This window comes from Apodemus sylvaticus, chromosome 7 (assembly GCF_947179515.1).
Source record: "Apodemus sylvaticus chromosome 7, mApoSyl1.1, whole genome shotgun sequence".
Lineage (NCBI taxonomy): Eukaryota > Metazoa > Chordata > Mammalia > Rodentia > Muridae > Apodemus > Apodemus sylvaticus.
The window spans coordinates 84,248,262-84,261,975 of NC_067478.1; the positions used below are offsets into that span (position 1 = coordinate 84,248,262).

At 44.8% G+C, this 13,714-nt stretch overlaps 1 protein-coding gene across 1 annotated transcript; it reads left to right on the top strand.

Moving 5' to 3' along the window:
• The first annotated feature begins 760 nt into the window (after positions 1–760).
• LOC127689157 (T-cell surface glycoprotein CD3 gamma chain) lies at positions 761–12,459 on the top strand. The gene is made up of 7 exons (XM_052188497.1): positions 761–931; positions 6,419–6,442; positions 7,309–7,539; positions 8,055–8,186; positions 10,587–10,630; positions 11,010–11,092; positions 12,077–12,459. Exons 1-6 carry the CDS (start codon positions 877–879, stop codon positions 11,073–11,075), a joined length of 552 nt encoding a protein of 183 aa, XP_052044457.1. The 5' UTR covers positions 761–876; the 3' UTR covers positions 11,076–11,092; positions 12,077–12,459.
• The last annotated feature ends 1,255 nt before the right edge of the window (positions 12,460–13,714 follow it).

A 13,714-nucleotide genomic window follows, 5' to 3' on the forward strand; every position in this document is an offset into this window, starting at 1 on the left:
GGACCCTTCACAGGACACTCTGGGACACCACATAAAGCTGCTTCTAGCCAGTGAGAAGAACCCCTCAGCCAGACCTAGGATCTGAATCCTAGGTCCAGCACCCACGGCACCATGCATGGAGTGTCTCAGAGCTTGTCTCCCTCCACATCACTCTAAGGATTTGGAGAGGAGTGTTTGCATGGTGCCTGGCACATCGAGCCTTCTCAGTATGAGAGTCTTCTTTACAATACATTTGTAGAATCGAGCCTCCCCAGGAGACATTAGACTTTTTCTACCATGTGCTGTGGGGAATCTGTCTTTCCACACTGCTATAATCAGAAAGTCATCTGTCTGGGGACAAAATTATCCTTCGTGCCTGGTGTCATATAGGAATTCTGTGAATTTCTGTTATGCATTGGCTAGCTAAAGGAAACAATAGCCGGAGACCCTGGAACTAGCCCAGGGCTATGCACCAAGAAATAAGCTAGTTGTCCTATTGGGATGTTCTCTTCCACGTGGGTACCTCTTAGATGTTCTCAAAAGAACAGTGACAAAAATCTCTTGAGGACAGTCTACTCTAAGATGTTTTTCCATTCAGAACTCCAGCCCCATATACATAAAAGTCCTGCCTAAATCACTCTCACTCCCTGCTACCTGCTATCCTGCAAGCCTTGAAAACAAGAGCTATGTCAGGACATCAGCACCCCTACTGGGGCCCCTGCTGCCCACACTCTACAGGGGAGGGTGGGGACACCTGGTATTGCCTCTACTCAGAGCCCCAGCTCAACGGATGCTGGGTGGAGCCAGGCTAGCTGCAACACAGGCTGGCTGGCTGGGTGGGTGGCTGGGTGCCTAAGGGACTCTTGATACTCCTTCTGGAGAAGCAAAGAGACTGACATGGAGCAGGGGAAGGGTCTGGCTGGCCTCTTCCTGCTGATCTCTCTTCTTCAAGGTAAGAGTTTACTCGAGTGTCTGACCACATTGGGAAGGCTCATGAGAGGCCGTGAACAGGGAGGCAGGGTTATTGGAATCCATATCAACCTGAACCACCTTCACCTGTCATCTTAGAATTCAAAGAAGGAGAGGCAAAAATGAAGCCTCCACCCGCTCTGTGCTGGAAAGCAGCACAGGGTGCAGAGGACTAAACTGGCTGGAGAGAGGATTTCACTGCCGCCATCTTAGGCTTGAAAGTAGCTGAAAAGAGCTGGCGCAGCTGGAGTGACGGCTCAGGCAGTAAGACGCTTGCTGTGCAAGAGTTCAGTTCCTAGAGCCTGCTGCAAATGAGGGTGTGTGGCACATTCTTACCGCCTCAGTGATAGGAAGGCAGAGGCTGACGAAGGATTCCTGGCCTTTCTTGTAGGCCAGCCATCCTCGAGAAATCACCACATTCGAGTCATTTAGATAAACACACCATACATGCATTCACACAGTGTACACACACACACACACATGCAGAGCCCAGATAAGGAAATTGGGAGGAAAGGGTGGACCCGGTGGACCTGTGAGGCATTTGTCTACAAAGCTGCTTAGCTGCTGGACAAGCCTGGTGAGATCCAGATATCAGAGACTCCAGAGTAAAAAGATGAACAAAGACCTTCTGTTCTCGAGAGCGCAGAGTCTGGAGAGTCAGTTTCAGTGCTGACACACCAAGTACAAGGTGCAGCATGGGAATGCCTGTTTGAAATAGCCAACAGGAAGGAGGCGAGTTAGACCTGGGCACCCTGGGAGAAGCCAAAGTCAAGAACATTATTTTGTGTATTAGTTTGTCTGTTTCATGTTTGAGTGTGAAGGTGTGTGTGCATGCTATGATGCATATGTGGAGGACTGAGGACAACCTGTAGGAACTAGTTTTCTCCTTCCGCTATGCGGGGCTCAGATCACCAGGTTTGGCAGCAAGCGCATTTACCTACAGATTCATCACAATGTTCTTCTGTCCTCTCCTTTCTAACAGGCTCTTACTGTGTAGTCCAGGTTGGCTTCCAACTCATGGGCAATCCACTTGCCCAAGCCTCCCGGGTACTGGTGTTATAGACATAAGCCACTACACCCAACTAAAGGCAAATTCTTCCAAACTACAAAACTGTTTTGCGATGCGTCGGGAACAAGGAGCTGAGAGGAACTGAGAGTGTGAGATGTTTGCTGGGTATGCTCAGCGCTCTGGGGAAGGAGGCAGGAAGATAGGGCAGAAGTTCCAGGACAACCTGGACTGAAAAACAGACAACAACAACAAACAGGGTATAAAATGTTGAATATAATCCACTAAGATAAGAATATATTTAAATTTTAAAGTTGTGGGATATGGTAAAATGAAGCTCATGGGTGATTAAAACAGATTCAGTGGCGTGGTATGAGTGAATGCCGGCTGGGGGGAGGGGGGACAAGCATGAAGGGCGAGTGGGAGGAATCTGAGTAAGAGGCAGAGACATTCAGTAAAAGAGAAATAGAGTAAAAGAATTTTAAAGATGGGTGAACAGGTTCTTTAGCTAAAGGAGATGGTGAGGCATAGAACAACAGTCTGGAATAGACGCTGGAAAGAGAGCTGGGGGCTGAGTCAGGGGCACGCGGAGGAGGGGAGCATCGCAGAGTGAGAGTAACAGAAAGCAGGGTCAGGGGCTCTTGCCCGACAGCAGGCTTGTAATCAGACAGGAAATGGAAGGGCGGGGCCACAGCAGCCCTGCTGCTCTCAAAACAAGGAAAGGAGAGGCAGGAGCCTTGGAAACTACATTAGAAGGGAGGGAAACCACATTTTTTACATCCACTCTTCTGTTGAGGGATACCTGGGTTCTTTCCAACTTCTGGCAATTATGTGGTATATCTACACAATGGAGTACTATTCAGCCATTAGAAACAATGAATTCATGAAATTCTTAGGCAAATGGATGGAGCGAGAGAACATCATACTAAGTGAGGTAACCCAGACTCAAAAGGTGAATCATGGTATGCACTCACTAATAAGTGGATATTAACCTAGAAAACTGGAATACCCAAAACATAATCCACACATCAAATGAGGTACAAGAAGAAAGGAGGAGTGGCCCCTTGTTCTGGAAAGACTCAGTGAAGCAGTATTTGGCAAAACCAGAACGGGGAAGTGGGAAGGGGTGGGTGGGAGGACAGGGGAAGAGAAGGGGGCTTATGGGACTTTCGGGGAGTGGGGGGCTAGAAAAGGGGAAATCATTTGAAATGTAAATAAAAAATTATATCGAATAAAAAAAAAAAAGAAGGGAGGGAAACTTTAAGAAGACGGCCAGAGTGGGGAAGTCACTGAGAGAAAATGGAGAAAGCTAGACAACACAGGTTGGAAAGCAATACTGAAAGCCAGAGGGAGGCTTCTGGAAACAGCACCAGGTTTGAGCAACAGAAAAGCTAAGCCTGGGGTCCCACTCCTCAGCAATAAGTTGTGGGCACTTGGCATGACTGCCCTCCGAGCTCAGTCCTCACACCAGGCAATGGGATATTTGGCCACCTGGGCTCTTGAATCTCAAGAGACCACACTCAGATACCCAAACATCAACAATGTTGCCACTGCCGCTTCTTTTCCTATTGACTCTAAGTAGAACAAAGTGTCTCCTTGGTCTTTAACACTTGACAGACAGGTGATTAGAGATAAGTGCTAGTAAAAGTAATGTTTGAGGAACAGAAAGACTGCTCGGCATTTAAGAGCACTTATTGATTTTGCAGAAGACCCAGGTTCAAGTCTTAGCACCTACAAGGTGACACACAACTGTCTGTAACCCCATTTCCAGGAGACTGGGATGCTCTCTTCTGGCTTTTATAGGTACCGGGCATGCACACAATACATATATATACATGTGCAAGCTCTCATATACATAAAATAATTGGTTTTGGTTTTGGTTTTTCGAGACGGGGTTTCTTTGTGTAGCCCTGGCTATCCTGGAACTAGATCTTAAAGCAGGCTGGCCTCAAACTCACAGAGATTCTCCCAAGTGCTGGGATTAAAGACATACATCACCGCTGCCAGGCTCACATAAAATAATTCTTTAAAATAATAATGATTTAACTGTTAGTTGTGTCCATTTACCCATTCACTTCCATAACCATTTTCTGGAAAATTAAGCTCTTCCCATGTTCTAGGCACTGTGCTGGTGCATCCGGGAACAGCATCAGTCTGCCCAAGTTTTAAGCTAATGCTTCCAACTTCTTCTAAAACTGAACTAATGACTAACTCCCCCGTACTAACGACTAGCCACATCACTTCCCTATCCTCTTCCAAATCTGTATCTTTAGTTAGATCTGGTTTTTTCCTACCCAAACTCTGCCTTTCCCTATCTGTCGAGCTTTTACTTGTTCTTCAAAGATAGCCAAATGCAATTTTCTCTACTAAGCTTTTTTCTTGGACAGAATCAATTATTTCTCTTCTCTCTCTCTCTCCCTCTCCCTTCTCTCCTCTCTCTCTCTCCCTCTCCCTTCTCTCCTCTCTCTCTCTCCCTCTCCCTTCTCTCCTCTCTCTCTCCCTCTCCCTTCTCTCCTCTCTCTCTCTCTCTCTCTCTCTCTCTCTCTCTCCTCTCTCTCCTCTCTCTCCTCTCTCTCCTTCTCTCTCCTTTCTTCCTCTCTCTTGTATCCTGGCTGTCCCGGAACTCAATATGTAGACCAAGCTGTCCATGAACTTTCAAAGATCTGCATACCTTTCTTCCCAAGTGTTGGGACCAAAGGTGTGTGCTACCACCCTCAGTCTCTCTATCATATTTATATGAGTTTTATTCAATTCTTAAGGCAGCCATCTCAGGACCTCCATAGACAGTTCACCTTCTGATGATCCAGCTTTAGTTATATCTTACAACCTGTAGTAAGGCCCATACAACTACCACCATAGCAAAAAGACACATCATTACATTCTACATGGGGAGGGGCAGACATATTGGAATTGCTTCTGTAATGTTCCCACCCTTGGATAGCCCAACGTCAGTTGCATACCTTGCTATCCAACGCAACAGTCATGAAACTGTTCTTCCAAAACCCTATGAGTCTATTATGCCCATGTTTGAACACCAATTTGTTATGCTAACTTTTCCTGGAGAGGTGAGAACATCTACTCACTTCAGGTAGGCCACTGATATGGATCAAAATAATAATTCCACTGAAGTCCACCTTAGTGAATCGATGAATTTAGTTGGCTTTTTTTGTTGTTGTTGTTGTTTGGATTTGGTTTTTTTTTCAAGACAGAGTTTCTCTGTATAGCCCTGGCTGTCCTGGAACTCACTCTGTAGACCAGGCTGGTCTCAAACTCAGAAATCCGCCTACCTTTGCCTTCCAGAGTGCTGGGATTACAGGCGTGCGCCACCACCACCCAACTTAGTTGGCTTGTTTACAGAGAAAGGCTGAGGGTTTAGTTGCAGGAATGTGGGTAGCATCAAAACAGCTGTACCACTGCAAAGTCTCACACTATTATAGGTGATAAACTTCTAAAAGCTGAATCATGGAGTCTTCTATTATCTTCCATATGGATTTTCATGAGCACCAGGGTTAATAGCAGCTTCACAATCCAAATCTTCCAGAGAAGTGGTTCTTAACTTGTGAGTTGTAAGCCCTTTGGGGGATCAAACAACCCTATCATAGGGGTCACATATCAAATATCCTGAATTTTGTGGTAAGCAGTCACCACAATGTAAAGAACTGTATTAAAGGATCACAGTATTAGGAGAATTGAGAACCACTGATTTCAATAACCTGACCAGCCCCATTCCAAATCATAAAGTCTCCTTAGCATAAAGTCAGGATAGCCAAGGGTCTACTGTGAACAGCAAAGCTACGTTCACCCCTCATGAAATCCCAAAGGGCTAGAGACTCCTACCCAAAAGGCTAGAGAGATGCTAAGTTCTTAAAGCACATATCGCTCTTGCAGAGGGCCAGAGGTGGTATAGACCAGCATCTACACCAGGTAACTCCAGCTCCAGAGGATCTCTTGTGCCTCTGGCCTCCACAAGCAGCTGAACTCTCATGCACACATGGACTTTTTCTGATGTCTATGCACAAGTACACACAATTAAAAATAAGATAGATCGAAAGAAAGAAAGAAAGAAAGAAAGAAAGAAAGAAAGAAAGAAAGAAAAGAAAAAAAGAAAGAAAAGAAAAGGAAGGAAAGAAGGAAGAAAAAAGGAAGGAAGGAGGGAGGGAAGGAAGAAGAAGGAAGGAAGGAAGGAAAGAAGGAAGGAAGGAAGGAAGGAAGGAAGGAAGGAAGGAAGGAAAGAAGGAAGGAAGGAAGGAAGGTCCACCCAGAAAGATAAGACAAAGATCAAACACAGTCATGTTTAATTCAATTTGGTAAGTTGGGCTACATCCAGGAAAGAAACACAGACACAGCTATTGCGGTTGACTAGCTTCTCTCTCCATCTTGATGTCATGTGATCACGCAAATACCTTCACCCATCAGAACAAGTCCATGCCCAGCTGATCCTCTCTCTTCCTTCTGTTTTTCCAGGCACTGTATCCCAGAAAGATCAAGGTAAGAGAAATGGTTTCCCTCCATTCTCAAATTCTGAGGAACTCCACAGAAGTATGGTGTCCTACAACAGTGGCCTCAGGAGTGGAGGAGCTGGCTCAGCAGTCAGGAGTACTTCCCACTTTTTTAGAGGACCTAAGTTCAGTTTCTAGCACCCACATGGGATGGCTCCCAACTGCCTGTTACTCCAGCTCTAGGATAGCCAACACCCTCTTCTGTCCTCTGTGAGCACCTGTATGTATGTGACACACTCACACTCACTCACACACACACACACAAAGCAATAGTCTCATGATTTAGAAAGGAAACAATTTTGAAAAGATAAGGTGGTAAGAGGTGAAGAGCTGACATTTCCATTATCAACCAAATCAATGTCCTACTAGGACCTCTTCTGGGTAGCCTTCCTAGACCTAAGCAATGAATTATCTGGTTCTTTCAGTAGAAACAGGACCCTAGGAACTAGGCATGTCTCAAAATATGACTGAACCAGCACCATTAGTATCATCCAGGAGCATGTTAACAACAGATCTCAGGCCCCCCACCAACTACTAAATAAGACATGAAATTTTAGCATGATCCACATGTGATTTGTGTGCACATTAACAGCTGGAGAAGCCAACAGTGATGGTTCATGTCCTTTAATCCCAGCACTGGGAGGTGGTGGCAGGAGGATCTCTGTGAGTTCAAGGACAGCCTGGTCTACAGAATGAGTTCTAGGACAGCCAGAGCTATACAGAGAAACCTTGTCTCAAAAATAAATCAACAACAAAAACAAAAACCAAACAAACAAAATGGGAAAACTGTGTTCTAATGGTCTCTTCCTGTCGATTACAAAGACCTGTAACAGAGCCATGACTTTTCCTTTTCAGCAAAGCATTTGAAGATACAAGTAGATGACAACCGAGGAGATGGCTCTGTGCTTCTGACTTGCGACATGAATGACAAGACCATCACGTGGCTTAAAGACGGGAGCAGAATAAGTCCTCCCAACGCAACTAAAAACACATGGAATCTGGGCAACAGGGCCAAAGACCCTCGAGGCACGTATCAGTGTCAAGGAGCAAAGGAGAAGTCCAAGTCCCTGCAAGTGTATTACAGAAGTATGTAACCCCTTCACTATGTCTGTTGGGAATCCAGACGGACTTACTGTTCTGGTGGGCTTACCATGCAGGACGAGGTGGGAATCATTGCTAAGCAGTGATTTGTGGAAAGAGTAGCTAGATCTCTTCATCTGGGGTTACTGCGCTTTAAATCAACACATTTACAGCTTCTTGAGAAATCATACCCCTGAATAACCTGCTTAACCTTTGGGTGGACCTCATGGATTAGAGCAGTTCAGCAAATAAATGAGTTGGGAGGAGAGGACCTGGGATTGACGGGAAGCGTAGAGGAGAGTAGGGTTGTACAAAGTGAAGACCAGGTCTTCTTTCTTCACCCAGTTCCTGATTGTAAGGCCATTTAGACTTCCTGGGACTTCCCAAATATGAAAATGGGAGGGAGGAATCTGCTGCCCAGGAGAGAGGCGTTAGTGCTGGCGGGCAGGAGGAAGAAAAACGTGCAAGAATGCCTTCTATCCTGAAAGGGGTCTGTCTCTTCCTGTCCTTGTTCCCCACAGTGTGTGAGAACTGCATTGAGCTAAATATAGGCACCATATCTGGCTTCATCTTTGCTGAAATCATCAGCATTTTCTTCCTTGCTGTTGGTGTATACTTCATTGCTGGACAGGATGGAGTTCACCAGTCAAGAGGTAAAAGAATCTAGATGTGGTGGTACTTGTTCGTAATCCTAGGCACTCGGGAGGTTGAGGCAGGAGGGCCCTGACTTCAAGACCTGCCAAGGCAACAAAGCAGTATCCTGTCTTAAAATAAGATTTGTAAAGGGCTGGGGCCTGGAGATACAATTCAGTTAGCAAAGTGCTTACCTAGTTCACAGGATGCCTAAAGTTCAGCTCCTCAAAACTAGATGTGGTAGCATATGCTTACAATTCCAACCCTCACAACGTTGGGGCTAGAGAATTGGAAATTCAAGGTTATCTTCAGCTACATACAGAGTTTGAGGTCTACATAAGAGCCTGTGTGAAAAATCAGAGGGAGGAGCTAGAGATGTGGTTCAGTTAGAAGAACACCTGCTTAGCTTGCTCAAGCTCTGGATTCAGACTGTAGCATTGGATAAAACTGGGCATGGTGTCACAACCCTGGAATCCAAGTATTTGAGAGATAGAGCCTGGAAGATTCAAAGCTCAAGGTCCTACAAGACTATGTAGTGAGTTCAAAGTCAGTCTTGGCTACATGAGAACCTGTCTCAATAAACAAACAGACAGACAAACGAATAACCTAGGGAGATAGCTCAGTGCTGCATGGCATGTGCGAAGCCCTGAGATCATGTCTATGTACTGAAAATACAAGAAGTAAAGGAATGTCCTCAGCTGAGAGATAGGACCAACTAAAACCCTTGCCTTCATTCTTGTCAAAATAGAGCCAGTAGGGAGACTGAGTTGGTGCATATTGTTAATGCAAATAATTTATGATTCTATGTCTCTGTGGGACAGGAAAGGAAGATATTTCTTATTGTCCCAACATACTTGCCTGGCCTAGGATTTGACCTTTTCTTCTATTTCTTTTTCTTTTCCTTTTCCTTTTCCTTTTCCTATTCTGTGGCTGTGGTTATTGGTTGAGATAGGATCTCATAAGATAGCCCTGGGTGGAACTCATTGTGTAGCTCAGGCTGACTCACATATGTGGTGTTCCTCCCAAGGACTGAGGTTACGGACATGAGTTACCATGGTCTTCCTTTCTTCCTTCATATCTATCTATCTATCTATCTATCTATCTATCTATCTATTCATCCATCATCCATCCATATATCCATTCTTTCATCCACCCACCCATCCACATACCCACCCATCCATCCATCTACCCACCCACCCATCTATCTATCCACCCATCCATCTACCCACCCACCCATCCATCTACCCACCCATCTACCCACGGATACATACATACATACATACATACATATATACATACATACACCCACTCAACCATCCACCCACCCACCCACCCATTCATCCATCTGTCTGAGCAATTGATCTATCTATCTATCTATCTATCTATCCATCCATCCACCCACCCACCCACCCATCCTTCCACCCACCCACCCACCCACCTACCCACTCACCAATCTATCTATCTATCTATCTATCTATCTATCTATCTATCTATCTATCTGTTTTAATGCTATGTTGAAGGTAAACACAATGGCACACATGTTTAACCCAGCACTCCAGAGGCAGGGGGGACAAGGGGATTTCTGAGAGTTTAAGGCCAGCGCTGTCTCTATATCGAGTTCCAGGCCAGATCAGTGTTATGTAGTGAGACCCTGTCTCAAAAACCAAACTTCTTTATTGAAGGCAATCTACAGTCCTAGCACTCTGGTTCACATCTGCAATCCTAGCTCCTGGGAAACTGAGACAGGAGGATTACTTTAAGTTTGAGGCTAGCCAGTTCTAAAGAGAGAGCTCCAGGTCAGCTAGCGCTACATTTTGAGATCCTGTCCTCCAATAAAGAAAGAAAACATTCTTTAAAAAGAGAGGAAGATTTTATGTAGCTGAAGAAGACCTCAAGCTTCCAGTTCACAAGCATGTGCTATAACACCCAGTATATGCAGTGTTGGGCATCAAACTCATGACCTCACACACAATAAACACTCAACCAACTGATCTACACCCCCAGTCCCTCAAGAAGAAGCCTTTTTATTGAAGTAAAACCTACATATAGAAAAGTGAACCAGAAGAATACATCTTTAAAAAAATTAACAAAGCAAATGTGTTCAAGCATATGACACTCAGTTTAAGAGACAGAGTATGACCAATACCATAGATGTCCCACTGATGGTCACTTCCAGCCACCACCTGTCCCCAAGCATAAGCACTATTCCAACCTCTGACCACAGAGATGTTTTGCTTGGTTCTAGTTTTGTAGAAATGGACTTGCACAGTACATATTCTTGTGTGTAGTTTCTTTTGACTTTTAAAAGTGGCCTGTATTCTTGTGCTCAGATGATCCTTACATTACTTAGAATTCTATTGCGTGAATAATTTGTTATCATTCTGTCTTTGAATATATATTGTGTCTATCTTTTTGTGCAGCTTCAGACAAGCAGACTCTGCTGCAAAATGAACAGCTTTACCAGGTAAAGAAGTAGGGATGAGAAAAATAGTGCCGTAGTCAGTCGGGTGGACCTTTGGGATTGCAGGCAAGTTGTCTGGAGAGCTAGCGTAGTGATAATGAGCTACTTATGGCATGATGCACAATGCAATGGTTGCTGTGTGGGAAAGAAAAAGACTAAGAGACAGAGATGAGGATCTCATGGGGGAAGCTCAAGAATGCACTGCACTGACTGAGAGAGCACTTGAAGAAATTCCATGTGGTCCCCCTCTCCTTTTTTTGGCTCCTAGAGCTTTGAAGCAGCCATTCTAGGGATTTATTCATAAAACTATCTAGTGACTATGCTTCACAAATAGTTAATGGCAGACAGAACATTGAGTTGATACTGCTGCTGTCCTCTTCAGCCCCTCAAGGATCGGGAATATGACCAGTACAGCCATCTTCAAGGAAACCAAGTGAGGAAGAAGTGAACTCAGAAGGACTCAGAGTAAGTGCATTCCTCACCACGGGTCCTGGGCAGTGCCTCTGCATGCTCTGCATGCTTCTAGCTGCTGCCAAATCTCTTCTTCCAATAGGGATGAGAAGGGCTGGGCAATTGACTGTGGCGTCTCTTTTTTGAAGACACTGGTACCAGGACTAACTACCTTAACTTAAGAATGCACCGGTGCTGTGTGTTTTGTGCATCTGTAAATCCTCTGAGAGCAGGGTCTCAAAACACCGATGCTGAACATTGTTCTTAACCTCATTAAGTTCTCTCAAACATCCACCAATTTTCTTTGTGGGAAAGGACTGTCCTACCCATTACAGCAACATCCTTGGCTATTATCTACTTAATGGCACTGGTACCCAATCCCCCTCCCCTCGGTGTGATAAGAAAAAATGTGTTAGACACTACCTAGTGTCCTCTCTAAGGCAAAATGGCCATTAAGAACTAAAGACCATGCCAGACGGTGGTGGTGCACACCTGTAATCCCAGCACTCTGGGAGGCAGAGACAGGAGGATTTCTGAGTTCGAGGCCAGCCTGGTCTATAGAGTGAGTTCCAGGACAGCCAGAGCTATACAGAGAAACCCTGTCTCAAAAAAAACCAAATCCAAAAAAACAAAAACAAAACAAAACAAACAAACAAAAAAACAAAAAAACAAAAAAACCCCTAAAGACTGAACTGTAGGTGCGGTGGAGCACACTTTTAATTACAGCCCTCTGAAAGCAGGTGGTTCCCTGCGAGTCCCTGGCTAGCCTGGCTAACTTTTAGTAGAAAGTTCCAGCCCCCCACCCCACTCCACCCAAAAAAAGTTGAGGGAGGGGAGAAGAGGGAAAGAGAAAGCTAAAACAAAAACCTTTATTAACTTTTTAATCAGCCAATCAGAATTTCTGATTCTGTCAGTTCATCCCAAGTTTCAGTCAGGAAGACAAATTTGAAAACGTTAATGGACTTTCTGACCAGTTGACAATTTTCTTTCTCATTCTAGGTGTTCCCCCTTCTATCCAGCACCCAGAATCAAAGCAATGCATTTTGGAGAGAACCCAGTAGAGAGATTTTTCAACCCTACAGTTAGACTGCAAGAAGAAAGGAAGGACTGTCAGAGAAATTGTGGTCTTTTTTTTTTTTTCAAAATAAAATAAAAACTTGGGGGAGCCAGTGGTGTGCCTCAGAAGCCAGCACTTGTCACGCTTGCTTGAGGCTCTAGGTGAGCTTCTCAGCACCCCACCCTCAGGCCCCCCAAAAGCAGTGAAAGAAAACAAGCACAGCATGGTGTTTGCAGAGCGCCCCTACTGGGAAAATTGTAAATGACAAAATTAAATGATCAAGTATAACCTACCTCTTGGTCCAAATAAACAATTCTTCTTTCAACGTTTGCTGGGTTCTTACACAGTTCATAATTCAGTGGGCCAGTATAGCAGTGAAGTGGCACATCAGGAAAACTTATCTGACAAACCTGACATGACAACCTGAGCCCAATCCCCTGAGAAGTCGAAAAAGAGAACTCATTCCACCATGTTGTTCTCTGGCCTCCACATACACTTGAAGAATATGCACACCCCACATATATGTATCACACACACACACACACACACACACACACACACACACTAATAATAATAACAATAAGTAAAAGAATAATAATGATAATAATAATAACTCAGTGAGTCACATATGTAGTGAAAGGTCTCCTTCCACCTGAGTCTCCAGCCACAGAGTAGCCTTCCCCACAGGCAAGCGAGTCTCTTACACATATGCTCTTAGGTGTATCCTAAGCATATAAGAACAAGTTCTCAAGTACACAAGTCTCCCTTCCCACACTAATGATATAACATTATCATTATCTTGAACTTTCTCCTAATCCAGCCTGAAGATTATGAAGTAGAATAAAGTAGAAAAGACCAATTACTGGCTATGAATTTATGGATTGGTGTAGCGTTTTACTTGAAGCACGGCTTGTACTGCCTATTTGCCAAGCATGACTTCACTTGCTACCCAGAACAAAATGATGTGGAGATGTAGCTGAAACAGTGAACCATGTGTGAAGAGCTCCCTTTGGAGGGCTGGAGTGATGGCTGGGTGGTTAAGAACACTGGCTGCTCTTCCAAGAGACCTGGGTTCAATTCCCAGCACCTGTAAAAGTAACTTTCATTCGTGTGATGTGATTATAATCTCTAAGGCTTAAGGCTTACTAGGCCTAGTCCTGGAAGCGTCTAGACTCTGTATATTATCTAGGCCTAGAATGTTTTCAGCCTCTGAGACTTACTCTTTTTTCTTCTTTCTGAGCTCTGGTGGGCTGGTTCAACTCAGCTGTTCTGGTGCAAACCCCTTTCCTAGCTGACTAATTCAATCTTCTCCCTTTTCCTTCCTCCCTCCTCCCTAACTACCCCTCTCTCCTCCCCCTCTTTCCCCCTCTTCCCTCTCTCCTTCTCTCCTCCCTCTGTTCCCCATCCCTCCTCTACCCCCTCTACCCTGTCCCCCTCTACCACCATTTCCCCTCTACCGCCTCTTCCCCCTTTCCCCCTCCTCTCTCTTCAATTGTTCTTCTTGGCCTCATACCATCTTTGCCAATATGTTCTAATCTTCTAGCTCCTTCTTATTCTTGGTCTCATTCTGTCTTCACCTG